This window comes from Macaca nemestrina, chromosome 19 (genome assembly GCF_043159975.1).
Source record: "Macaca nemestrina isolate mMacNem1 chromosome 19, mMacNem.hap1, whole genome shotgun sequence".
NCBI lineage: Eukaryota > Metazoa > Chordata > Mammalia > Primates > Cercopithecidae > Macaca > Macaca nemestrina.
Window position 1 is genome coordinate 47,041,865 of NC_092143.1, and position 27,497 is coordinate 47,069,361.

Here is a 27,497-nt window from a genome sequence, read left to right on the forward strand (position 1 = left end):
ATCCTAACAGGTGTGCCATGAAAAACGGATTCTGTGGCCTATTAAGTCCCTTTCTTGGAATTCATGTGCTCGTTTACTTGTTAAGAGCTCTGAGAATATTGATAATATTCAGTGTTGCTTTTTCTTTAACTCTGCCTTTGCCAAATCTATTTGATTACAGATTCTTTCAAGAAACATCCATAACATTCCAGGAAATATGCTTTTCAAAATGTGGATCAAGGCCATTTCACAGATAAGAAAACTGAGGGCTAAGGTTGCAAAGGGAATTTCTGAGAGTCAGCCAGGTAATGACAACTTCCCGTCTAGATGCCATTCTGATATCCTGAAAATCTAAGGTGGTGAGCTTTGCCTGGCTTTAGCTCAAAGTGACAAGGTCCCATCTATTTATGTGTGTCCACGTAAAATAAAATCTAGAGACTATATTCTAAAAGTGTTATTGGTGGTCATTCCTGGGTAGGATTTAAGGTGATTTTTAAATTCTTTAATTTTAATTTTCCAAATTTTCTATAATACTTCTGTATTACCATAGTAATCAGACATATGTAATAAGAGATATGTATTTTATGTTTGTAGTAATATACCTAGGCACTGAACTTATGACATACTGAGAGACCCAGTTACCCATGCCATTTATTTTTAGCGGGGGGGGGGGGGGGGGACACTCTTCAAGGTGCCAGCAGGGGTACAGTAGAACAGACTCAAAGAAGTTTTATTCAAACAAGAGTATTTTCACTGACACATTTTCCATGTATCATCTTTTGGCAACCATCAAAACTATTCCCTTGATGGCATACTTGTGAATTACTCAGTTGCTAGGGATTCCAGTTCCATTTTGCCTAATGACCTTCTTCTGGCTTCTGAATCCAAAGTCAGTTTACGAAAGTTCTGGACCCAAAACTGGGAGTGGGAATCATGGCCTCTGGGCTCCCAATGCTGCCATGGGAAGGTTCTGCTGGGGCCAACTTTCCTCATCCATGCAAAGGGTGGCAAAAGCCTTGGGAAGACTGGCAGAGAAAGAGGGGACATATGGGATGCAATGACTTGGAGAAAGGCCAGGCTGGAGGGGATTTTACAATTGTATTTATTGAAAAAGGCCTCTATTACAGGCAAAGCGCTAGATCTCTTACATGTATACTTAATCCTTCTTACACCAAATGAGGTGAATATCGTTCCCTCCATTGTATGTATGAGAACACTGAGGATCAGAAGACTAATCCACGTTGAACAAGGTCATTGAGCTAGCCAGTGTTGAAGCTGTGATTCAACCTCAGTTCTCGCTGATTGTGTACCTGTGGAAAATCCTCTAGTCTACTGCTTTGCCTTTGGATGCTACTTAAAGCATCCAGAGATGGGGTGCTAACTAGGCACATGGGAGTGAGTTCATTTTGTTGCTGGGAAATTTCTCCTAAATAAACTGAAAATCTGCCTCTTTCAACCAACTCCCATTGGTTCTAGTTTTCCTTTGGGGAGCAATTAGTTTAGCAGAAATGCTAAATCTCTTGTATACATAAAAGAGAAATGTATAAAGATGCCATCGGTACATAATATATACTTCCTGGTTGTCTCATGACTGAACAAAAGGCGAAAGAGATCTTAGAGTGTGAGGGCTTTGGTTTTAACTCCAGTTCTGCCATTTCACCATTTAACAGCTGAGAATTTTGGGGAAAAAAAAAATCCCTTAATCTGCCTCAGTGTCTACTTTTTCTTTTGTAAAATGGAGTTAATTATTCTTGCCTATTTCACATTTCTAGTGCTTACCAAGTATAAGAAAACACTTAAAATTGCTTCATAAACATAGGCTGTTTGTTTTATTTACCATTTTTATTTATTTATTTATTTATTTTTCCGAGACAGAGGTTGCCTAGGCTGGAGTGCAGTGGCGCAATCTCGGCTCACTGCAAGCTCCGCCTCCTGGGTTCATGCCATTCTCCTGCCTCAGCCTATCAAGTAGCTGGGACTACAGGCACCCGCCACCACACCCAGGTATTTTTTTTTTTTTTTTTTTTTTTGTATTTTTAGTAGAGGTGGGGTTTCACTGTGTTAGCCAGGATGTTTATTGTTTTATGTCCTGTAAATAAGTTTAGTGAATGACCCTAATTGTTCCATGTATGTAAGGAAAGGCTCTCTGGCCATAAGTTTTAGTAGAGAGTCCTATATCTAGGGGAGATGAATTAATATGGTGACAGACAACCTGATTAGCTGATACATATTTAAGGAAAGTGGAGTTACTAAGATTAGCACAAGGGCCAAGTTTCTCAAAATGGCATGCTTACATACTTATTTCAAAGACATTGTGGAGAAAGATGGAGGAAGAATACTAGCTGCAAGAAGAGAATTTATTTTCATGGCTGAGCTACATTAGTAGCCTCTAAGACTGGCCTAGCCTCAAGAGGGGAGACACAGGATCACACCCCACTGAGAATGCTTTTGATGAATTGCATCTCAGAACATCTTTCTCATGGTGGAGGCTATGTTATCAAGTCAGAGATGTCCTCTGAGTTCACATGTGAACAAATGAATCTCCTTACAGACAAAGAGATCAATCACTGAATATTTTCCATTCCATGCGAATGAGAAGGCAGCATCTCTGCCACAGGCGGTGAAGTTACTGATGCCAAGTACATGTGACAAGACTTGATGCCCTCACCTCCATTTACTGCTTCATATATTATCTCATGATTTCTAAGAGTCTTTCCTGTCCCCAGTGTGTGCAGGAAACAAGCTCTGCCTCTTATCTGAGAGCCAGGAACATTATCTGAACAGGAGGTGGCTGCAGAAACACTGGTGTCAAACCAAATGCACTGGCTGAAGCACCTCTTTTTAGGGAAAACATACACGTGAATGCACACGCACACACCCCTAGAATAAATGATCTGCAAGGCTGCTGAAGCCTATAGCATGAGCCCTGCCATGCTAATCTGATATCCTATGACCTATTCTTCCTGTCTGCTCCCATGTCTGCCTTCCCATCTAAAATAGGACCTGACCCATCCTTGTGAACAGGGAGCCCTCAGCAACAGCTGAGGGAGGGAGGGCTTGAGGAGTCCAAGAGTCACTCACTATGAGGCAATGGCAACTGCTTTTCAATTTGGAGAATTCTTTCTTTGCAAGCAAGGGACCTTTATCATAGGTGTAAAGGAGAAAGAGGCAGGTTTAAAAAAAAAAAAAAAAAAAAAAAAGACACAAAGGTTGCTTGTCACACAGCAGAGGGAAGAGAATAGCTTCCCATTCTCCTTCAGGCTCTGGCCCCAGATGACAGCTGAGCACAAGTGGAATCAAATCAGCCTTTAGTGCTTCGTCCGCACCCCCAGCAGTCACAGATACAGCTTCCACTTGAGCTGTCAGCCTGACCAAAGTGTTCATGATTAGCACCTTCCTGGACTGAGGGTATAAATGGAGAATCGCAGCTCACTTCTGAAAGTAGCGGCAGTCACATACCCATTCATTTCTATGGAGCCAAACGTAAACAAAAAATGAATGTTCCTGTATACTCTCCAAATTTTGTTTTCTCCGCTAAAATATTGGGGAGGGCAGTAGATACCTTCCTTTCTACTGGTCTCTTTCCATATGCGAAATGATCTGTATGTTTGACATTCCACCAAATGATTCTCAAAGGGAGACAATGAAAACCCCCGCACCCCCATTTGTCAGTATTTAATGCTTAATGAACTCTTGGCAAGTCTGTCCTCCCAGAGCTACGTGTTTGTTATTGCTGCTTAATGGTTATCTGTCCGACACTCCAACATGCCAAGAAGCCTTGCTCGTAATCAGAAATATATATTGATTAACTGGTTGGTTAATCTACAGAGAGGTTTTCTGGAGATTGCCACATTTACTAAGAACCACCAAACCCAGCTGTGCTCTTTGTATTTAAATCCCAGGCATTCTCTAGTGAGGGGCGGGGGCACTGGGTCCAGCCTGCCCCTGCCTCTATCTCAACGATAATCTCCCTCAGCTGTGTATGAATCTGGATCGAGCGAAGGACATTCAGAGCTCTAAGCCTTTAGGTGCAAAAGATTCTCTACAAATGTACATTCAGAGTAAACAAAACCCATCAGGCCCCTGCAAGAGTCCGACGCCTGATTGCACTAAACACATCACGATGGAATCTGCAATTGGCAAAGTAATTGGCGTTATTACAGCTGATGGGGAATTTCTGATGCTGCCTGAGCTCTCCTTTGAAATAATACTCAGCCATTTAATTTGTCCAGCTCTTGTTTAGCTGATTGCTCTTTTCTGCTGGAGTTTATCAGAATGAAATGTGCTGTCTCTCTAGATGCCTGCAGGCTGAGATTTCTTTTTGCCAACACCCTCCCGTCTCTCCTCTTACCCACCCCTGCCTTAGGCCACTGTTCACCAGATGCCAATAAACCAAAAATGCAATGGGTTTGAGGTGGGTGAATCAAGCTGATTTAACTCAAAGCTGTCCACTTTTGGTCCCACCTCCAGAGGTACCTGAACATTCCTGTTATACCATAAAATCATGGTGAGTGACAAATAAACCTCCAAAATTTGATGGTCCTAAAATAGGCTCACAAAACTTGTTAACTCCGAAAATAAGATGTGTAATAGAAGACATTTTTTGATATGATCCCAAGGCCAGAAAGCATTACAGAAATGTCAGAATTTGTATCCCTGAATTTTTGTTAAGGGATTTGCTTTGACCCCTGGGTATATAAACAGCCTTAGAACTGGTCCCACAAATATTTATTGAGCATCTACTTTTGGCTGGAAGCACATAGAGTGGATTTACACCCATGCTTGATATAGTTTGGATATTTGTCCCCGCCCAAATCTCATGTTGAAATGTACTTCTCAATCTTGGAGGTGGGGCCTTGTGGGAGGAGTTTGGACTATGGGGGCAGATCCCTCATGAAGGACTTGGGTTGTCCTCTTGGTGATAAGAGTACCCAAGCTCTAAGTTCGCACATGATCTGGTCATTTAAAACATGTGGCACCTCTGCCCCTACTCGCTCTCTTGCTCCTGCTCTGGCCATGTGATGTGCCTGCTTCCCTTTCACCTTCTGCCATGATTGTAAACTCCCTGAGGCCTCCCCAGAAGCCAAGCAGATTCCAGCACCATGCTTCCTGAAAAATCTGCAGAACCATTAGCCAACTAAACCTTTTCTTTAAATAAATTACTCAGTCGCGGGTATTTGTTTATAATGATACAAGAACAGCCTAATACAATGCTCACTCCATGTTCTCTACTTTGGTAATTCTGTTCTTACACATATCAAAGGCGGGAAGCCAAATTTAGCCAGCTGCATTTTCTCACAATACAATTAAGCCTGGCACAGACCTCTCTTTTTTCCATCAGCAAACTACTTGCCCTATCACCAAGTCAACAATGGACTATTTGCTGGAAACAAGAGTTCTGCAGCCTGGATGGCTCTTTTTTGCAGATGCCCTCTCACTCCCCTGATGCCTCATTAAATCCAAAACCTACGTGCTTCTTGAATCATCTCTTATTTTTCATATGGAAGCAACTGAATTTAGCGGTGTGAAAGTCATCATATAAAATCCTAAAAAATTCCCAAGTCCTAGTGCAGTTTCTCCAAACATCTAAATGTCCTTTGGTCTGGTTCCTCACTGATGTTTCTGGGCAATCAATCACTGCACCTGTGAATCTTCCACAGGGTAGGAGCCAAAGTGGACCTCCAGAAATACGTGGAGGATCACTGGGCCTGAGAAAGTTGCTTAAATGAGGCAATACCCTATGGTTGAATGATCTACTGATACATTTATTAAAAATCATTTTTAGTGCCTTATGGTTATTCCTCCTCCATGAGTGAAAGATAAAATGTTAGTTCAGAAAGTGCTGTAGGTGGGAAGAGAAGGAAGCAGTCAATGAAGGCACATGTGGGGTGTTCCCTTTTCCTGGTGAAATGGTCGCTACACATCCCTCAGCCTGTTCTCATCAGTCGCTGTCCTCCTGCTTCCTCTCCTAGGGCCATTCTCCCAGGACTACAGTGTTTATCTCTGCTCATTTAAAATGGCAAGCATCATAAACAGCCTAGTGAAAGGTTAGGTGAATCTAGGTTTTGTGGGTTTGGTTTATTATGTTTGTTTGTTTTTCCTGTTGGATAATCCCAAACTCTAGTCATATGGTCTTGGGAAGCTAAAATTTGTGCTCTAACCCTGACTTCAGCAGTCCAAGATCAATTTCAGTTATGTAATTTATAAGAGTAATAAGAATTATAGTGCACATTTGTGGAGTGTTTACTAGATGCCAGACACTTTTCTATGGGCCTATCTTTTCAATCCTCTTCAAAACCCCATGGGGTAGGTATCCTTCCTCTACTAAGGATGACTCTAGCCACAAAAGTCAAATAACTTACAGAAGTCACACAGCTAGTACAGGGCAAACCTGTCATTCAAACTTATCAGTTTGGTTCCAAAATCATTGCTCTTAACTACCAAACTATAAAGTAATGGAAAATGTTCTCTGTGCTTGATACTGGATACAGCAAGTTGGGAGAGTTGGGAGAGATTTATGCTTTGTTGCTAAACAAGCATCAATTTTTACTATTTATAGCTGTAAAGATTACAACAACATCACACAAAGTTTTTCCCTCCATGCATCATTGGCTTGGGTCACCCATTAGAAACATGAGGTCTGCCAATAACTCTGGTGCATATTTTTAGGAAGGTGAGAGACGTACAAAGGAAATCATGGCAGAGCTGGAGGGTGGTGGAAGAGGATGGCCACTATCAGGGAAATATCCAAAAAATGAAGGGGAGGCTGTCTGCAGTCTTAACCCAGCCTCACAACACAAGCAAGCAGACGTCTGGAAGAAGCCACGTGAGAGCTGCAAGCTGTTCCACTACGAGGGCCCCTCTCTTGTGGAGGTCTCTTGACACCTCTCAATGGATGTCTTTTGTCTGGTACAACATGGTAGGAAACGGGGTGGGCAGATAGGTGGAAGGACAAAAAGGTGAGAGTGGGAGCCAGGTAGTGGGGTTGGAAGGAACTAAAAAAGTGAGCTTGCTTATTTGTTGTGGAGATGGGCCTATTCCATCCTCAAGAGGGAGATTTGGAACTACCCTGATAAAGGAATTAAGAAAAAGAAATCTCTCAAGCCCTAAAGGTGGTTTGTGAATTTGCATTTACTATGCAGGAGTCATTCCTAGACCTAAAAATGTATAGAGCACAGTCATGTATCATACTAACATTTTAGACACAGGAAAATATGATGCTGTAACTAAATCTAGTAATAAACACAGACATTAGAGATACAGTACAAAACATCAATAACCCCAGGTCTCAAGTGAGCAGAATTACAGGAGAAGTTTGAAGAAGCTCATCTTTAGGCCACTTTACCAAAAGGATTGAAGAGGAAAAACAAACAAACAAACAAAACAAAAAACAAAACAAAAAAAAACCGGATGAAAAACTGAAGATGTAAAGACAGTGGAAGGATTCACAGAATAAGTAAATCTTTGGGGTCTCAAGGGATCACAGACATCATCTACTCCTACTCCCTTGTTGCTAAGGGCATCATTCAAAGTTAATTCAACCAGTTGGCCTCACTTTGTTTATATTTCTGTTCTGAAAAAATTGAGTGTAAATCAGATTTTGAAATATGACATCATATTTGAATATACTAGCAGGGATGACTTATACTGATTTCCTTGATCAAGTGGAAACAATTTTCTGCATAAGAATAACCACCTCCCCGCCAATACCCACCTGTCGTCTCTCAGTTTTCTCACACGTGACCTTCTGCACATTAGGTTTGTTTTAAGTCAGGCCCACCTGCACACAGCCCTCAGATGGTCAGAACGTCTTGGAATTAAAAAACAAAATATTCACTGAGGTCTAGAGATTTAGTATCCCAAGAGAACTTATTAAGACTTCAGAATATTCCACGGAAATGCCAGACTTTCTGGAAAACACCTGGAGAACTTCTTTCTCCAGGACCAAATGCCAATTCTGGTTAAAAAAAAATCAACTAAAAACACTATCAAGGCAAGCAGTGCAAAAAATGTATACTTGTGGGAGGAAACTGTTGATTTCATGTAAGAAGAGTAAAAGTGTCCGTTTGGGCTTCAGTGTGAGGTGCATGTATGCACGTGGGCAAATATTTTTGTTAAAAATGCCCTGTTATTGTCACACATGTTTGATAAGAAAAATAATTAAATGGGTTTCCTTAGGAATTATGAGAAAAGATACACGTTGCGTGCAGTTATCCTAAAAATAGCAAGAAAGATACTGTTACGAGCGGAACCACTTTTTTTTGGAGGGTGAACATTATTCCTATTACAAATATTCACATATAGGCTTGTAGAAGAAGAAAAAACAAACGAGGAGTCCAAATCCTACTCTTTTATTAATACTAGGAAAGCTCAGTGTGGGTTAACTAGAACAGAGCTTGTCAAACAATCTTTGATGAAGGACCAGATGTTTTGTCCTTAATCCATGTTTTTTGTATGGAAACTTTGGTAAAATACTATAAAGACAAATCAGTCGGAAAACAATCACATGCTTGGATATCACAAAAACGTCAAATTGCTATAAAAGTTTCTAAATGTATCCCATGGTGGACCAGCGACACACATTCAACAGGCCAGCAGTGGCTTGGAGCCCACAGTCTGCATAGCGTGGGGTCAGAGAGCAAAGATCCATGGCACAGGTGATACAAGGCAAGCTAGAAAAAAGGCCTAGAGAGTAAAGGCATGTGTTTACTAAGCGATCGTCTGAGCAGGCAAACTCTTGGGATCAAGCCTGCCCCGGAAGACAGTGAACGCTGCATCGGGGCCGCCTAATGCATTATCTCTTCAGGGCAGCATTGTGAAGCTGGATCTTTTTGGATTATCTTTTAGACCCAGAGAGAATGTCTAGCTAAGCAGGCAGAGAAGACCATAAGCCCAAATGCTGTCACTCACTTGTTTACTATCCTGGGCAAGTCTCAGTTGTTGAATGGAAAGAACAGGGAATGACCACAGGTGTGGGCTTTACAGAATCCATGCTAACTTATACTTCTTGTGCCCAGACTGCAGGTTCACTGTGAAAAGGGAAGAGTAAGAGAGAGAACCGGGTTTTGTGGGGAATGGGTTCTGCGGGCATGAGAAGCACACGGCACGTTCCTGGGACAGGAATTGCTTTTTGAATGTGACGCCTTGGCCTCCTCTTCTCTTCCAGACTTCCTCCTTACTGGAGTCTTTAATCTAGAAAATGAGGAGGCTGACTTAGATTTTGGAGAGCTTCTGAAAATACCAACATCCAGACCCCACCCAGACCAATTCAATCCACACTACAGGGGTTAGGACTGGATTCCCGTATTTTTCAAACTGCCCTGATAATTCCTGTCTGCAGCCAAGGCTGGGGATGGCAGCTTTTCGTGGTCTCTAGTGTCTCATTCCATTTTAAAATAGGGGTGTGGGGATGTGGGAGGGTGTAAGGAAGCAGCAGCTGAAGTATTTCCTTATACACTGCTTTGCTTTGGGATGGCTCTTCCCTAAACAGCAAAGTAAATATTATGTGGTGAAGTCAAAACAAGCAACCCGTATCCTCACTGCTGGCCCAGGCTACCTCTGTCTCATATCAGTTTCCTCCTCTGTGGGAGGGACAAACACCACTGTGGTTGTCCCTTTGAGAGTTTGGGGAAGGACAGGAACAAGAACAATACGAAAGTATTTGCCAAGGTAGAAGGATTCAAAATGCTATGCAGCAATTCCCTCTATTACTCAGATGAAGAAATTGCTTTTTCATGGACCTTGTCAAAGATCAAGGAAACTCAACACAATCTTCGAAAATGAAGGTGCAGCCACTTGTCCTGCGCTTACCAGTGGTCACACTGGTCTGTGTTCACTGTAGAGATAAATCTAATTCAAGATGGCATAGCATAAGTGGTTAAGAATACAGATGTTGGAGCCAGATTACCTGAGTTCCAATCTCACTTCTGGCACATACAGGCTTGGTGACCTTAACTTCTCTGTGCCTGTGTGCTGACTTGTAAAATGGGGATAATGTTCCTGTTGATTTCACAGAGTGTTGTGAGGATTAAATGACAAAATACATGTAAAGTTCAAAGAACACCTTCTGGCATCTATATATGCTCAGTAAGTCCTTGGCATATGTGTACTGAGCCAAAAGCAGGGTGAACATGCATTACCACAAACTCCAGTTGAGAGTCTAATAAGGCTCAGTGCCCTGGAAAATCCAGAGCTTCAATTTTACTCCTTTTTTTCTTCCTTTTTTCTTTTGAGACGGAGTCTCGCTCTGTCACCAGGCTGGAGTGCAGTGGCACGTTCTTGGCTCACTGCAACCTCTGCCTCTTGGGTTCAAGCTATTCTTCTGCCTCAGCCTCCCGAGTAGCTGAGACTACAGGCATGCACCACCAGGCCGAGCTAGTTTTTGTATTTTTAGTAGAGACGAAGTTTCACCATGTTGGCTAGGATGGTCTCGATCTCTTTACCTCATGATCCCCCCACCTCGGCCTCCCAAAGTGTTGGTATTACAGTTGAGAGCCACCGCACCCTGCCCAATTTTACTCTTTCTAAGTGTTGATGCTGACCTTGTAGACAGCTGATGTCCATTTAGAGTTGAGTCAGATAGTGGTGGTTTTGTTCTGAAAAACATGATCAACCCTAGAAGAACAAGCAACCTGGGAACTCAGACATTCCCTTCTACAAAATAAAAGAGCTGTCGGAGACTCTAACTCCCCACTTGCCTCCCATTTCCCAGTGTAGGAATGCCCAAATGTAGCAATCCAATACACAGACCCTCGTTGAAACGTCAGCTGCTGTCACGGCCCCTGCCCTGCTTCAGCCTTCCTTTTCTGTTGAGAGATAAGCACAGCCAGGATTTCTCTCTATGCAGAAACTCCACAGTCACACCTTCCTAAAAAGTAGCTTCTCCTCACAGAATACTTGGGGATTTTGCGTTAAAACTTCTAGGTGAGGACCCATGGAACCCAGGATTGTTCTGCAGATGGTTGTGTCCTCTGATGATCTCCAAGTAGGACTAATTGTGGGGGCTAAGGAAAGTGGAGTAAAGGTTCATTTGAGGAGGACTGAGCCTTCCTCCTCTGAACACTTAATCATTCTTACTCCAAGAATGAACACTGCACTTCTCGTGGGCCCTCATTTTGATTAACAGCATCCCAAATTCTCCAGCTACTGAGCAGCTGCTGGTCCACTAATTCTGCCACCAAACTTTTTGGCATTCATCTCCTCTGTGATACCCCCACGGTCCTCAGTCCACCTTCATTCCCCACTACTCCTCGTATGGATCAACAGCACAGGCTGAGTGCCAGATGCCCTCTTGGTTTCATCACGCCTTCTACCCACTGAGGAACCTTCGTCCATCACGGTTCTGACTCTTCTCTGCCCTCAAACCTTCAGTGCCTGCCATTGTCTTAGGATGGATTCCAAAAATCCAAATTCTGTTTCCTGATTCAGACAAATCAACTAAAACATGATATATTAAAAATGATTAGAAAAGTCTGAATATGGACTGGGTATTTGAAAACATTTAAAAATTACTGGTAATTTTGATAGATGTGATAATGGCATTCTGATTGTTCTTAAAAAGCCCTTATTTGTTAGATAAGTTAATTAAATTATTTATCAGTGAAATAACATAATGACTGGGATTTGTTTTAAAGTATAGCCCCAAATAATTAAAATTAAAAACCAAAGTAGATGAGAGTATAGACAAGTTTGGAAAATGGTAACAATTGTGACAGCTCTTCCAGTGGCATGCTGGGGAGCAGAGCTGACTGTCAAAGACTTTGCCAACAGGTGGCTAAACCACTGAGAGCTTAAAATTGGTCATGATGGAGGTATTTACACAACAGAACTTACCAAATGCTACAAATGTGGGCTTTGTTAGCAGCATACCATTGAAACTGGGTAACAGGTACACGGGTTTATTACACTATTATGCTAACTTTTGTGTAAGTTTGAAAACTTAAATAGTTAATTTTTAAGTCCAATTTATTTTTTGGACTTTTAAAAAAAAACTATTATTTCATTTTCAAGACATTTAAGACCTGAAATTTGGCCCTATTTTAATTTGCATATAATTTCCCACCATGGTCTCCTCTGAGGCTCCGCAATTAAATCACTCCAAGCCTTCACACATACCCAAGCACCGCATTGTGGTCTCAGCCTTCATCCACACTTCACCTGCTCTGGAACAAGTCCACCGCCTCACTTTCTTCTCACCCACCCTGGCAGGTACAACAAGACCTCGGCCGGGAAGACTTCCCTGCTTCTTCCATAGACATATAATTTCTTCTACATCTGAATTTTTAATTAATTTATTCTGCACTTCTCTAGTGGAAGAAAACAATACCTCACTGTGCATTTCAGGCATACAAGGCTACCTTCACATGCATTGTCTCATCGATGCCCATACTCTCTGTGAAATAAGCTGCACAACTCCTTTGCTTAATAAAGTTAATCAAGATGAAAGACATTAGATAACTTCGTTAGGGTCACAAAGCTAACAATGGTGGCAGAACATTCCAGAACTGTCAACATCTGGGGAAGGGTCTGTGCATAGCTGGGAGCACCACAGAAAGGTCTTCCATGGATGCCTGTTGAATGAAATGGCAACTGAGTGACTGAAAGTTCTGTTTTCTCTGCACTAAAACATGTTTTCCTGTGTGTTCTGGTTTACTGTCTTCTCACCTTCCACCACAGGGTGCCCTTGACTATAGTAGCAACTGACATTTTAGAAACTCATTAAAAATAGCCACCCTTCATAGGCAGCCACTACATTTGCCCTGCACTTGAAATAATACTCCATTTTTCCTAAAGGAAGTACCCTATTCTCTGAGACAACAGAGAGTTTATGTAGCAGGTGAGGACCCAATCCTTTAGTCTGTGCTTTCCTCTGTGGGGGGCGTTCTTTGTCACATCACTGTTCTGACACGGTGGCTGGGCATGCAGGACATGCATCTGAATTTGGTGCCCATGCTATGGCTATCTCCTTACCACATCCCCCACCTCGTAAGCATGTGCACAAGTATGTGGGCATCACCCACGGGCACTTTACTGTGAAGTTTAAGCAGCCTGGACATTCTTGTAGGAACTGAGAAATAAAAGTAAATAAATAAATAAATGCCAAGAAGCCTTGGATGCTCTTTGTATCCTGGATGAAGGCACTGGATCTCAGCATTTGCCTTGGATTGCTCCTGGAGATCTCAGCCTGCAAAAGGAATGGGATGTCCAGCAAGAGGGGACTAGTAAATGAATGACAGTACTAACAACTAGTGCAAGCATGACTAGCTGCTAGATTTTCCAGTGTTGTGGAAAGCATGCAAACCAACAAAAAATAAGGTAACAAAAAGCATATAAAATATGACCATTTAAAAAAAATAGATGTGTGTGCCTATGTAGAACAAAGATTGGAAGACTATACGCCAAAACGTCATTGTGTATGTTTCAGAGGTGAAATAATAGGGTATTTTCTTTCTTATGGTTTTCTGTATATTCCAAATTTCTACAACAGACACTTACAACTTTTATATTAGAGGAAAAAACGAATAAAAGAAAAATGCAGAGGAAAGCATATAGTTATTGGGCTTTTACTAAAGAGAATTAAATGTCAGCTCTTATTCCTCTTAGGAATGGAGGGGACTGGTCCGACAAAAAGAAGTGAGGGTTCTCATTTCCAATAACGCACAGGCTTAGAAAGGAGGGTACTCAAGTGTGTCTGTTGCTTCAAAAGGCAAGAACAGGATGTTAGAAAGTAAAAGGAGATGTGTTTGGAGGTAGAAGAGTCAGGGTGGGTTAGGTGTGAATTTGAGAAGCTTTTCCATCTGTGCCTTTAAAACTTGCTGAGAATAGTACCCGCCTACCAGCACCAGGCCTGACTCTAGCAGAAGCTCTACCCTGTGGCCCAGAGGCCAGGCTCACCAGTCTCTGGGGAGATCGCCCCCCGCTAAAACATAATACCTTAGAAAAACGGGCTTTCAGGCTCATCTTGAAAAGTTATGTGTTTATTTCCAGGAATGAGCGTGGCATTTTTAGTAACCAATAACCATGAGGAGAAAGGCAGCTACTCACTTCCTTACCTTCCTCTTCTCCATCTGGATGCGGAGAGAAGACAGAGACAAATGAACAGAAAAGCCAGCTCAATACAGACTCGACTCTACACACATTCAAAATCATCGAAGATTTTGTAACTATCTTCCTTAAGAGTCTAAAGCAGGAACAAGCATCAAGAAAAACAAACAGAAAACCTCTACATTCAAGTGGTAAGTGGGCACTATGCAAAAGCTGAGAGGACAGATAGTTATCCCTGGGAGGGGTCCTCAGGGAGTCCCCTCCTGCCAGTCAATGATGGGTCCTGGAGGGGAACACACCCATGAATTATGGTGTGGGACTCAGTTTCATCTAAAACGCAAAGAGAGAAGGGGAAACATAACAACAGAAGCCAGCAGTTTGGTGCAGTGGGGCTGGAGGGGGCAGTGCAAAGCCTGTGGACAGCTTTCTAATTCTGTTTTAAAAAGCACCCAAAAGGGTGGTGTTGACCAGAGACACATCTGAACCTTTCACTAGAGAATTAACTTTGATCTGGGCATTACACCCTGGCCACAAGTTTCCCAGGACTTCCTGGCCTCAAGAACAGGCATCCTGAGGAGTGAAAAATATGTATTTATGCTTCTAGCCTCAGGGGGATGACACACAAATGGAATAACATGGAAGGGCTGAACAGAACCAGAGGAGCGAGCCATCTGCACTGGAAGCTGTGGGGCTGGCTGTGGGGGAGCCTGGGAGCTGCCTTTCTAGGATCATGCTCTCAAATGTTATGCACGAACCTTAAATATATCTAAATTCTCCTTCACTGGAAAGTTTGCTCTATTAGTTTAAATCTAATATCTAAAAGTGTAGGTCAACAAACATGGACAGAACGTGTTCAGCTCAGAAGGAAACCATGCCAAAACCACGCACACACACACAACTCCAATAAACTCAGTCTCTACCGGGTGTCCTTTTCAAGCAGTAAAATGGCACCACACAATTTTCTTTAATGTTATAAATTTTCAGATTAAAACAAAATAATTAGCTGGCATTGCCACCATGTATGAGTGTAGGTGCAGAGGTGAGTGGGGTAGGTGGTAAATGTGGATTTTCTTTTGTTTTTGTTTCACATTCCCTTAGCCAAACTGGAAGTTTGCGTAAACATGTGAATAAGTAATTAATTAACAGTTTTCGATGGTTGACGAAAAAGGCTTACTGGCCACGTCTGTCTAAAAACTCACTACTTTCCAGACAGGAGGATCAACAAGACGAGATGACAACACCCCACACTGGTGTGTGAATCCATCTTTGATTCCCACCAATGAAGCCCTTGATTCTGTGAATTCTCTTCCTCCGGCCTCCCACTGTCGCCTGTTCCTAGCTCTCTGTGTGATCTGGGGCCACTGTGCATCAGGACTGGGTCCTCAGGTTCCTCAGCAGTGAGAGGGTACACACAGGATGTGGCTCACCTGGGAGAAGGGTAGGGAGGATGCAGTGGGCTCCTGGATGTGAAACACCTTTAAAGAAGAAAACGTTCCAAATATATGAAACTCCTGCAATTAGAAAAGTATTTGCTGACCCCTGGAAGTTCACTGCCATTAGCTATAATGTATTTTCCCACAAAGGTGCAGCACTGAGACCTTGAGGCAGGCACTGAGCTGAAGGGTGACAGAAAGTTTCATTTTGCAAGGGGGACAGGGCAAGGGCCAAGTCCCCTAATGATCACCGTTGGATTTATCTTTCTTTATGTATACGTTCTACCTATACTGGGCTCTGTGTGAGCAAACAAGGGCTTTTGTATAGCTGGGATTTGTATGTGTCTTGGTATTTATATGTTTGTGTATAGACTCCTTTTCCAGAGACAGGGAGGAAGATGTCCATCTTCACCCCTGCAAAAAAGTCTCCAGAAAGCCCTTGCCTACACCCTCACACAGTTTGCCCATAGTAACCTCCAAACACCACTCTGGCCAGAGATAACAGCGGCCCATTTCCTGACCAAGATCAGCCAACCTCAACTGTCTGCCTCTGCAGGAGTCTGAGATTAACTTGGCTGTCAGGCCTTGACTGTGAGGCATTTGCTGCAAAGATTACAGAAATGTGAGTGTCCTGTCCAAAAAGAGAGAAATACAGGGGAGAACCCCAACCCCATCCCACCCTCTGCCGCCTTTGGTTTAACCCTTTCCTAAGCTGAATCCCCAACACTTAACATTCCGAGCATCTTGATCTCTATATATTTTTCCACTATACAATATTAGGAATGAAAGAGCCAAAAGAGGTGGTTTTGTCCATGCTGGAATGAGAGGAGCTGGAGGAGGAGAGAAAGCTACCAGGTCCTTCTCACAGTTAGCATTTCGAGGGAAAGAAGCTAGAAATCCAAGGTTGGGATTTCTGTCCTGGCCCCAAGGGTGCTTGTTGACCACCAAACTGTGGAGCATTTCACTCTTCCAAACTTCATAAGAGCATCAGTGGAACTTACCTGTGGCTGAAATCCTTTGAGGTCACTGGCTGCAAGGTCACTGGCTGTGAGGAGCTGGAAAAAAATAAAGAAATTTTCTCAGTGACACTTTTCAGTTTGCATACAGTATCCCCATGACAACTGACCAGCAATGGACTTACCATAGCCTGGATGAGAGCTACAGAAGTGGGATTGCAGAAGACAAATGTGAGATTTCTGGACCGGGAATCTAGGCTCAGTGGCCTTCCCACTTTGTGATCCATCTCTGACTTCACCACCTCTCTCTTGCTGCTCTCTCTAAATTATTTCTATGTGCTATCAGTTCTTCAGAGGCTCTTAAATTAGGAACCATGGGCTATGGATGGAGTTCATCAGGTCCATGGCTCCCTGAAATTGTAAGTATGTGTGAATCTGTAGATGTATATATTTCCTTAGAGAGAGGGGCCCTGGCTTTCTTCCTGCTATCAAAGTGGTCTGTGATACAAGACTTACTGCTTCAGAAACAAAGGTCCATCTCCTCTACGAGGGTTTTTCCTTCCTTCTTTCCTTCCTTCCTTCCTTCCTTCCTTCCTTCCTTCCTTCCTTCCTTCCTTCCTTCCTTCCTTCCTTCCTTTCCTCCCTCCCTCCCTCCCTCCCTCCCTCCCTCCCTCCCTCTCTTTCTTAGATGGAGTTTCACTCTTGTTGCCCAGGCTGGAGTGCAGTGGCATGATCTCAGCTCACGGCAACCTCTGCCTCCCAGGTTCAAGCGATTCTCCTGCCTCAGCCTCCCAAGTATCTGGGATTACAGGTGCCCGCAACCATGCCCAGCTAATTTTTGTATTTTTAGTAGAGACAGGGTTTCTCCATGTTGGTCAGGTTGGTCTCGAACTCTCGACCTCAGGTGATATGCCTGCCCTGGCTTCCCAAAGTGTTGGGATTACAGGCATGAGCCACTGTGCCCGACCGTTTTTTCTTTATTAAAACAAACAAAAAAATGAGCTCAGTAAAAATGACCCTCTCCTCTTCACAGCTACATGTGACTCAGTTTCCCTTTGTCATAGGCTGCCTATGATTTTATACACTATTTAGGTTTTTATCATTTATGCTTCAAACAATCATACACAACATAAAAGAGTAAGAGTCAGTTATATGGACTTTCTGCACCTCTGTGTTTAATCAATATTAAAGACTAAAGTTAAAGGTTTTAAATATTTTTGCATCCTTTCCAGGGTTTTGCACCAAAAAAGTTAAATAAAAATATAAGACTAATTAGTAAAATAATCGCATTCTTATAATACATGCTGGGAAAGTGTAAGATAAAGAGAAAAAGGGCAGATGCTTATTTTGATTCAAGGAGGGTGACTGCTAGCTTTGTTAGGCCTGGAGAGCATTTGTGAAAAATAGAAAAGACTTCATGTTTGCTGTAACAATGTTTTGTTTGGGTCAAGAAAGAGAAGAAGTCATGCTGAGCCCCAGGGCCTCCAGCCTTCGCAAAAGCTCAACTGGATTTTTTAGCTTCCTTAAATGACTGCCATAAATGGTGCTGAAGTGATGTTGAAGCTAGGATCCAGCAGAAGAGAGGTGGAGAAGGTAAACACTTTGCTGTTCCCCAACCCCACATTCCCCATCCTGCAGGCTAGATTCCCCCATGTGGAAGGTGTCTTGGTGGCAGGCAGCACCATCCTGGTGGAGAGCTGGTTTGACCCCTCCGATTGTAATGAAACAGCCAAGCCACAACCCATTAGGCCACATGCTAGGAATTAAGGGTGAAATGTAATGATAGACTTAGTCCCTGCCTTCAAGGAACCTATAGTTTGGTGGAAGAATCAGACATGCAGACACGTGTACATCAGTGGGAGCAGAGTGTAGTCGAGTGTGAGCATCATACTGGGGAAATGAAGCAAGAACAGTCAGGGTGGGCTTGTTGAAATAAGATGGAGCTTGCATTTGGCCTTGAATTCACTGGAAAGGTGGTAGGGCAAGGCACTTCAGGTGGGAGCAGGTGCAAGAGCAAAGATGTGAAAAAGGAAATGGCCAATCCTAACACACCTCCATTTGCATCTGTTAAGTGCCAGCCATAGCCTACCTTAAGGAGAAAGGTAGGGAATTAGGATACATCGAGGATCACCTGGGTGGCTGGCATTCTGGGTGCTGCTTTATGTAATTTTTCATTTTTAATATTCACAACTCCTCCATGAGACAGAAGGTATCTCCTCTTTTCTGATGGGAAAATTGAGACTTATGGAAGCTAAGTAACATTTTCTAGGTTTCACAGCCAGTACATGTATTTGGGATTTAAATCCCCAACTATATTTTCCCAAAGCTCATGCTTTTTCTTCTATAATAAAATGCCTCCGAATTATAGCACACCGGAGACCATTTGTTGAGATGTGGCACAGGAAAAAAGCTGAGTGCCAGAATATTAGTCAAATGAGCCACAGAAAGTAACATAAAACATGCATCCCCACGAACAACCCTTAACTAACTCTTCCTTGCAGAAATGCTTGTATTTAATTGATAATGACCATTTACTCATCTGAGTTTATCAGTAAACCTTTACCTTTAGCTTGAGCTGGGCACAACATTGGGATGGAGCTGGAAAGGAGGGAAAATAAAATGCTGGGATGAGGTACGGGCATGAGAGTGACCTGTGCAGGAACACGCCCACCAACATGTGTTAGCATATTAGATTCAGAGCTCGAATTCTTCAGACCCTGGGCGTGCAGAAGGCAGAGATCTTCCTAGTTTTGTTTCATGCTGTTGCATGTATTTTTACTCGTCTATTTTTCACCTAACAAGAACATGCCCAACAAGACCCTGTCTAAAAAGACTATGGCTTCTATCTTATGTAAATTTTGCATATCTCAACGTGTTGAGAAGAGTCTGGATATACAATTAGTCACTAAATAACCTGTTTGCCGAATGACTTAAAAGGAAAGTGGAAATATTGTCAGCCCAGAGGTGAGGACCAGAATACCTAAATTGCTGAGCCTAGAGAACAGAAGTGTGAGAGGCAGGCTAAAGATATCTTCCAAGCCAACAAAAGGAAACAGCACTCAGTGCCTAGTACATTTGCTGTGTGAAGCAGGCACTCAAATAATTGAATGAGTTAATCAACTCAGGCACTGGGGACAAGCTCTTCTCCAGCCGCTACAGGTTTTACTAGAAGAATATTGGGTGCTGCTTCAGTGTAGAAATTGGAGGTTAAATTTAAGGAAGAACAGTATAAAAGGGAAAGAAGCTGAATAGTGAATAAATCCATCACCAGGGAGAGATCAGGGTCTCACCCCTTGCTCTGGTTGAAACAGTAAAATGTTAAATGGGCCCATCCCAGTTCAGATGTGTTAGCGCATCTGATGATGTGTGGGAGGATGCAGGGATATAATGTCAGGGATGGAACTCAAATAACTTCTATCTGGATTCCTTTACTTGGGAGATTCGGAAAGTTTAACTCACAAACTAGCATGCATTGAAGGTGTTATCTGACCTGGGAAACAACCAGAGGCAAGGTTTGTGACATCTCCTCACAATGAGTCCTGAAAACGGTATGTACAACAGTGTGTCTTTCCTCACCATTACGCCATGACCCCTTGCTTTTCTGGCTTTTCTGGCCTTCTGCCTTCTTGGTCTTTCTGAGTTCTAACCACGCTCTAACCAAATGCATGGACTGTTGGGTCAAACATAGGCCCTGCATCTTGAGCACTCCCCTTTTCAAAGCAGATTACTTCCCGTAAGTCTACAAATTCCACACCAAGGGATGGAGAAACAGCTGAAAGTCAGGCACTAATATATGGTGCTCAAGTGTGGATTAGAAATAAAGGAAAAGATCACAGACCACCTACATCAGGATATTGCAGAAGAGTTCCATTCTTAGTGTCAGGGTCTTGGGGAGGCAGTTGGAGGCCCCTGGAGAAGAGGAGAAAATCAGTGTGTCCCCAGTGGGCTCAGGAGCCACCTCTGCTGGGAAACTGGGGTGAGAAAACGTGTAGACAAAGGGCTCACACTGTGCCTGTCTCTCTACCTTCACTCAGAGTGGCTCTGCTTTTCCCTGGTTCTTGTATGTGACTTCAGTTGAAAACCAATGTTTGGTACTAAAACATACCTTAAAACTCCAGACTAAGTCCTTATTTTGCAGAAGAAGCTGATAAGTGACATTTTCAAGATCACACTGCTAATTAACAATGGGATTGGTTGAGTCTGCTAACCCGAGCACCTCTGCAGAAACCTCCACTAGAGATTATATCTGTCCAGTCCATCACTGACAACCAGACATAACCGGCTGCTGATTTCTACCCTAAAGCTGGGATAGATTTGCTCAGAAATCCAGGGGAAATTGAAGCATGGGGAGGAAGTATACATGTCCCTCCTCAAAGTCACTGCCTTGAAAAGTGCACGTCCCAGACCCTTCTCTACTGCCTCCCCTGCTTGAACCCTATCTCCACTCCATCCCATTGGGAAACAGTTCACTGCTCATGGTAGCCTTGCTGTGTCGGGGGTTGGGGGGGATCCAAGACAGGGAGGCAGAGAGGGAGGAAAATGAAACCTGCCATGGCCCTAGGGACTCCAATCAGGCTGAAGTTAATGAAAAGGATCCTGTCTTTTCCCAGAATGGCTAAATGTCTGCACCGCTCCCACCTAGAGGGTCGACAGGGTGTGCGGGGTGGAGAGGGCAGACAGAATTACATTTAAAAGGCAAAGGAAGGAGAAAATTCTTTCATCTCCCTGGTGGAGCCCGGCAGTGTTCCTGAGGCCCTGCACAGAACAATCTCATTCCTGACACGTCTTGCTGCTCTCTGGAACAGTCCACTTTCAAAATATTAGGAGGATGACCCTGCCTTCCATTTTTGAGAAGCTGCAGTTTCTTTCTTGGCATAAATTCATGTTGCTTTCTTATTTTCTCTCTCTTTCTCTGAGCTTGAGGGGAGAGTTGGAGAACAAGGAGAATTGAAGGGAGATGAAGGACGCTGTGGGGCCCTAAGGAGGCGAGAGTGGAAATCCCTTCAGCTTCCTAAGCAGTGACATTCTGCTCCCTTGTCTTTTTCAAACTCTGTTCTCTGAATGGGATTCTCTCTTTGCATCTCCCACCCAAAATTACCTATGGTACAGCTGCATCTAGCATTCCCTTGTGACCTCTGCAAGTCTAAAGCTGTCCCTTTAAACAGCTGCCCTGCTCCCTACAAACGTCTATAGCTTCTAAACTTTCACACAGAATGGGAGGAGGTGACTCCATTTTTTCCTCTCTGTCCTCCTGCCCCAGCAACAACCATCATGTCCCCTCTCCTGGCCCTTTATCAAAAATGCATACTCCATCTGGATAGAGTGGGGCCTCACATATCTGCACCAATTGCTCTGGCTGAATGCAGATGCTTGCATCGGGAAGGGGGACACTGACACGAAAGGCAGGGTGTGGGTCATGCTGAACATCTGGCCAGAAGGATCTTATGCAGCTGGACAAGCTGAAGACTGGTGGCCCTGGGGATACTCCAAGTCATTTGCTCTTCCCAGATATCTCCTTTCTTATGGGCCAAAGCAAAGGATGCTGGCACATGAATAGATAGATGGATTGATGCATAGGTAGCTAGGTAGGTAGGTAAAGAAACAGAGTGAAGCTGGCCTTGAGGACAGCAAATGACCCATTTTCAAATTTACCCTCAAATGTACCATCCTTGCATTTAGTAAGCCTTCTACTTCACCTCTACTCTTTTCAATCTGCCTTCATTTCTATTTCCAATGTAGGAAATGAACCTTTTTTCTCCCTCTTTATTTTGTAAAGTGTTACTCACTTCTTACTTTGGCTCTAGAATGGAAGTTGAACTTAGGCCCACCCCAACCCTTCAACCCATAAAAAAAGTTCAAAACAGCCTACGGGTAAGGAAAATTGTTCCAGCAAGCTGAGGCAAACATCTAATCATATGTGTGCTGGGGGCTGCTTGAGATGAACTAGCCCCACACTCTCCATTGTAAAAGGCAACTGAAGCACAGAAAGAAAAAGTGACTTACCCAGTGGAAAATCAGAAACAAAAAATCTAACTGTATGTATGCAACCCAAAGAAAGTTTCTAATATCCAGCCATACTGGGTACTGGGGATTCTGAAACAGGCAGGAAGAATTGTCAAATATGTCGGGGGTCAAGACAGAGAAAAGGAAAGGGGTCTACGGAGGGCTTCTACCAAGCAAAACGTTCTGAAACGACCAACCATGAAGGAGACCACAAATCCATTGGGATCACAGAAGGAAATCTGGAAACTGGAAAATAAGGTAGGTAAAATGGAACCAATAGGTTGCCACTCTTTCCAAGGATAAGTGAAACACTGTCATACAAAAGAGCACTGGACTCGGAGGGAAAAAAAAAAAAAGACTTGAGTCATAGCCCTGGTTCTGCAGCAACTCAATATGGGATCTGTCATGGGATCATTTGCCTATGCAGGTCTCATTTTACCACCTATGAAATGAATGCCATTTTCCCTTTGGCTCTACCCTGCCAGCACCCTAAAGCATCCCTGTCACCTCAAGGCTGAAGAAAAGACGGAAGGACACTATCTCCTCTGTCCCTTCAAAATACACACCTCTAAGAACTTGTTTACACTTTGTGGAAGAATTTCTATTAATAATCAGAGGGTCAGAGGGGAGGACAATGAGACAGTCTTGTACTATGGATCTGTTATTGGCTTACAAATAGGAATTTGGACAGATGACCACTCAGACTGCTACGTGAGTTCCCCATTCCAGTGAGGCCGAAGTCAAATCCACACCCTAACTAATAGTAAACAATCTTCCAATTCAAAAGGCATTAGTTCTAATGGCCAAGGCATTGGGATAGGGGTGGCAGTGGATGGGTAGTGCAGAGACCGAGGGGCTGGTTTCCTACCAGCCTAAGAAGCAAGTTATATACTCAAAATTGCCATCCTAGCTGAACTGTGTCCTTTTGCTAAATGCTCTCAGCCTCATGAAATTTTAAAGGTTAAACCTGAAATCACTGACACCCACAGTCTTAATTTTAGGCTCCCTTCCTAAAGAGCAACAAGGATGACTAATAATAACTTTCCACATAACTCCAAGCAAGCCTGGTCTTGATTGCCTATATTTTTCTTTTATTGCTTCTTTAAATGATGGGGTTCTAATGTTTACAGGTGAGATCTTTAACAAAATCCCCCAGATATGGAGCCAAAAGAGCTTTTATATATATTTTTAAAGACTCCATGTGTAATCTTGGCACATACAACCCATGCTCTTACAGTGGGGTGTACATTTGCTTGCTGTCCAAGTCATAGATATTTCAACTTCTGGGTGGAAATGTCTTTTATCCTCCACCTTTCAGATTGGAGCAATAACTAGAGACCACATGAAAGACGAGACCTCCGAATGCCCTGATCTAGACTCACTAAGATGATGAGTCTTGTTTTATGTTGAACTTAATAAACCCAAAGAAACTTATTTGAACTTAATGAACCTACAGAAGTTTGTTCCACCCTTTTAAAACTTGACATAGAATTTTTTTTTAGATTCAAGAAAACTGGATTTTATGTGGGGCATCTTCTGTGGCTATGGGTGAGAAGTTTACATAGGGTAAATCTGGTAGAAACTGGTGACATGGACGTTAATATCAGCATTTATTAATCATTTCAGTCAAAAGTGGCTCAAGAGACTAAAGTAGCCTCTGGGGTTCATTCAGGATTAGCAGGTGATAGAATGTATTTGAGCCTGGCTTGGCTAACTCATGCTCTTTTTCACTACATCATAATATCTTATGAGCTTCTGGCTATCTTGGGTATGTATGCTGTTGGGAGCTCTATCAGGTTGTCCATGATGTGTCTAACTTTCTGAATTGAATGATGAATAAGAAATTCACTTTGGGAGGCTGAGGCGGGCAGATCATGAAGTCAGGAGATCAAGACCATCGTGGCTAACACGGTGAAACCCCATTTCTACTAAAAATAAAAAAATAAAAAAAAATTAGCCGGGCATAGCGGCAGGTTCTTGTAGTGCCAGCTACTTGGGAGGCTGAGACAGGAGAATGGCGTGAATCTGGGAGGCGGAGCTTGCAGTGAGCCGAGATCATGCCACTGCACTCCAGCCTGGGTGACAGAGCAAGACTCTGTCTCAAAAAAAAAAAAAAAAAAAAAAAAGAAATCCACAAGACAGTGGTTTTCAAACTATACCCTAAGAAGCCCTGGATTTCACAGAAGGGCCTTGGGGATTGTGAGGTGAGTGAGAGGCACTGAGGTGGGAGTTCCAGGCTCTTAACCCCTCTTTATTCAGAATAACATAACTTTTATTGGTATATTATATTGGACTTCCATGTTAAGACCTATTTAAATTAAAGCTTTGTAAAAAAGAAATTTGGCAAATCCATATTTTAACAGAGAAGGATACTACATACATGAGCAAGCCATTCTCAGTGTTAACAGAATTTACCTGGGGAAAGAGAATTAAGCAGCTTATCTCTTTAAAGATGCTAAGATAGTCTTCTCCTACTGGGAGTGGATTGAACACATGACCAGACCTCATTTTAAGACCACACTGCCTTTAATATGTGCATGAGTTACTCATGGGGAGAATGCCTTCCCTTCCTTTCTTTACACTTTTTTTTTTTTTTTTTTTTTGAGATGAAGTTTCACTCTTGTCACCCAGGCTGGAGTGCAGTGGCACGGTCTTGGCTCACTGCAACCTCCGCCTCCAGGGTTCAAGCGATTCTCATGCCTCAGCCTCCCAAGTAGCTGGGATTACAGGCACGCGCCAACACGCCTGGCTAATTTTACATTTTTAGTAGAGATGGGGTTTTGCCATGTTGGCCAGGCTGGTCTTGAACTCCTGACCTCAGGTGATCTGCCCACCTTGACCTCCCAAAGTGCTGGGATTACAGGCATGAGTCACCCCGCCTGGCCAACCTTTCTGTATACTTTTTGCAGGCAGTATGCCTGCTCTCTTCATCTGAAGTTCTGCAAGCTACACACTTTGGAAAGAACAACTAATGTAAGAAGAGGAAAGAGCTAAAGATATGTTGCTTCTCAGGAGCACAATCTGGGTTGTAGGTCCTTTCCTTCCAACAAAATTAAGAAATCACATTGCAAGCATCTGTGAGCTGTTTCCAAAGTCCGTAAAAAGCCAATAAAGGAGAATTCCCTCCTTGAACGTATGCCAAGCAAAGCTGGGTGCTGAGGGAATATCCACCCTCGCCCCCCTCTTCTCATCATTTACAGAATTTCTGCTTAGAACTGACCAGATGATCTGCTCACTTGGCCCAAGATAAGTATCAAAGCTTTCTAATTCATCCCCTTGGTGAATCCCAGGAAACTGATTTAACCCCCTGGGCTCACTCAGTGGCAGAGAATGGGAAAGTCAGAAGGTGCTTGTTTCAGAGAGTATCTGAGCACCAAAGTCAAAAGCTCTGCTCCTCAGCTTAGTGGAGCCAATTTGGCAGAGAATCTGGGTCCCTGGGCCAAAACTGGAGCAATTAATCATGATTACAGGTAGATATCTGAAAGGGATAAAGCCAGGCAGGACTCAATGAACTGAAACTTGTAGTTGCAGGTAGCCATAACTTCTATAATTGTAAACGTTGCAGGTAAAATAGGAGAATCTTCTCCAGAAAGCCCACCTTGAACTCTTGGCTATTATAATATGAAAAGTCACTATGATTTTTCAGGATCTTCATTTTTCCTGTTCTTCTGTCAGGACCTACTTTAGCCTGTTCTTGTACCAGGTAAGTGCTTTACCTTCATTATCCATCTTAAACTTCACACTGTCAGTGCAAGACAGTATTATTTTCTCCATTTACTGCTTAAATAACTCACCTGAGGTTATGACAGCAAAAAGTGGCAGAACTGGAATTTGAACATAGCTCTGAATCATGGAAAGTCCAGTTCTCTGTCTTAGCTATCCATGATCCCCTCGGGAATCCCTTCATGAAAGGTTGCTATCTCCCTCCCTACTCTGCCAGGGAGGCAGCCTGGTCCCCAGGGACATTGGTACCACTGCCAGCCACGCCTCAAGTGACTCACCATGCAGGTAAAAGTCAGACTTTCCATTAGCCCTATGCAGCCCCACGACGTAGGCATTGTCTCTGCCATCTTGATCTTCCCTTCAAATTTTTCTGAACTCAAGCTGACTTTGTTCAAAGGAGTTTCATTCCTAAATCTGGATGACCAAAGGATTTTGTACTGTACACTGCTATGAACATTGTTAATTATCAATGAAAACTGCGCAATCAATTCGCAAGTCCTTCCACAGATGGCCCTGCTCTTGCATTAGTGTTACTGGCATTGCAAATGCCAGGATTTGGTCCTGCCACTCCTTAGCACTGGGAACTCTTTGAGGACTGAGACAGCTGGCTGTTTTCAAAATGATTCTTCACCATTGAAGATACTCTGCAGAATCCGCCACAGCTTCTAAAGATGCTCTCAGTGCATTAGGCAAACAAAACATCCTTGGAAAACAGGACTAGATTCTTCTCATAACAACTTCCAAGGAAGTCTGGATCCTTGGCATGTATCTTCTCTCCCTAAGCAAGTTTACCCTCTGTCCCATCCCCCTCCTTCCCTCATCCTTCTTTCCTTCCTTCTTTCCTCCTTCCCTCTCTTCCTTCCTTCCTCCCTCCCTTTTTTCCTTCCTTCCTTCCTTCCTTCCTTCCTTCCTTCCTTCCTTCCTTCCTTCCTTCCTTCCTTCCTTCCCTCCTTCCCTCCCTCCCTCCCTCCCTCTTTCCCTCCCTCCCTCCCTCCTTCCTTCTTTCCAGCAATGGCATGCCAAGTTCCAGACACCATCACAGATGGTAACCAATAATGGGAAAGAGATAGCTGCATCCCAAGAAAGAGTGATATCATAATCATATAAGTGGGCAATTATTACTTTTAATAATATTAGTGTATTATTACTTTTAATAATACAGAGAAGTGAAAAATCCCAAATAAGCCATCTCTATTACTACAGGTGTGAAACATGCTATTGTTTCATCTTCAAATCCAATACAGCATGAGATCTAGAAAGAGTACAGGTGGCAAGAACAGTCTTGTGCCTGACAGAATGAAGGAGCTGGACAGCAGGAGGCAGGACCTTCAAGGAAGACAACCATCTTCACCAAAGAGAA

At 43.1% G+C, this 27,497-nt stretch overlaps 1 protein-coding gene across 6 annotated transcripts in view; it reads right to left on the bottom strand.

Moving 5' to 3' along the window:
- LOC105499475 (SET binding protein 1) overlaps positions 1-27,497 on the bottom strand; it is a 383,331-nt gene that overhangs the window by 176,883 nt on the left and 178,951 nt on the right. For all 6 annotated transcript variants that reach the window (XM_011772037.3, XM_011772042.3, XM_011772081.3 and 3 more), the window contains exon 3: positions 16,457-16,510. In XM_011772037.3, coding sequence (XP_011770339.2) covers positions 16,457-16,510 — 54 coding nt within the window. The remainder of the gene's footprint in view (positions 1-16,456; positions 16,511-27,497) is intronic.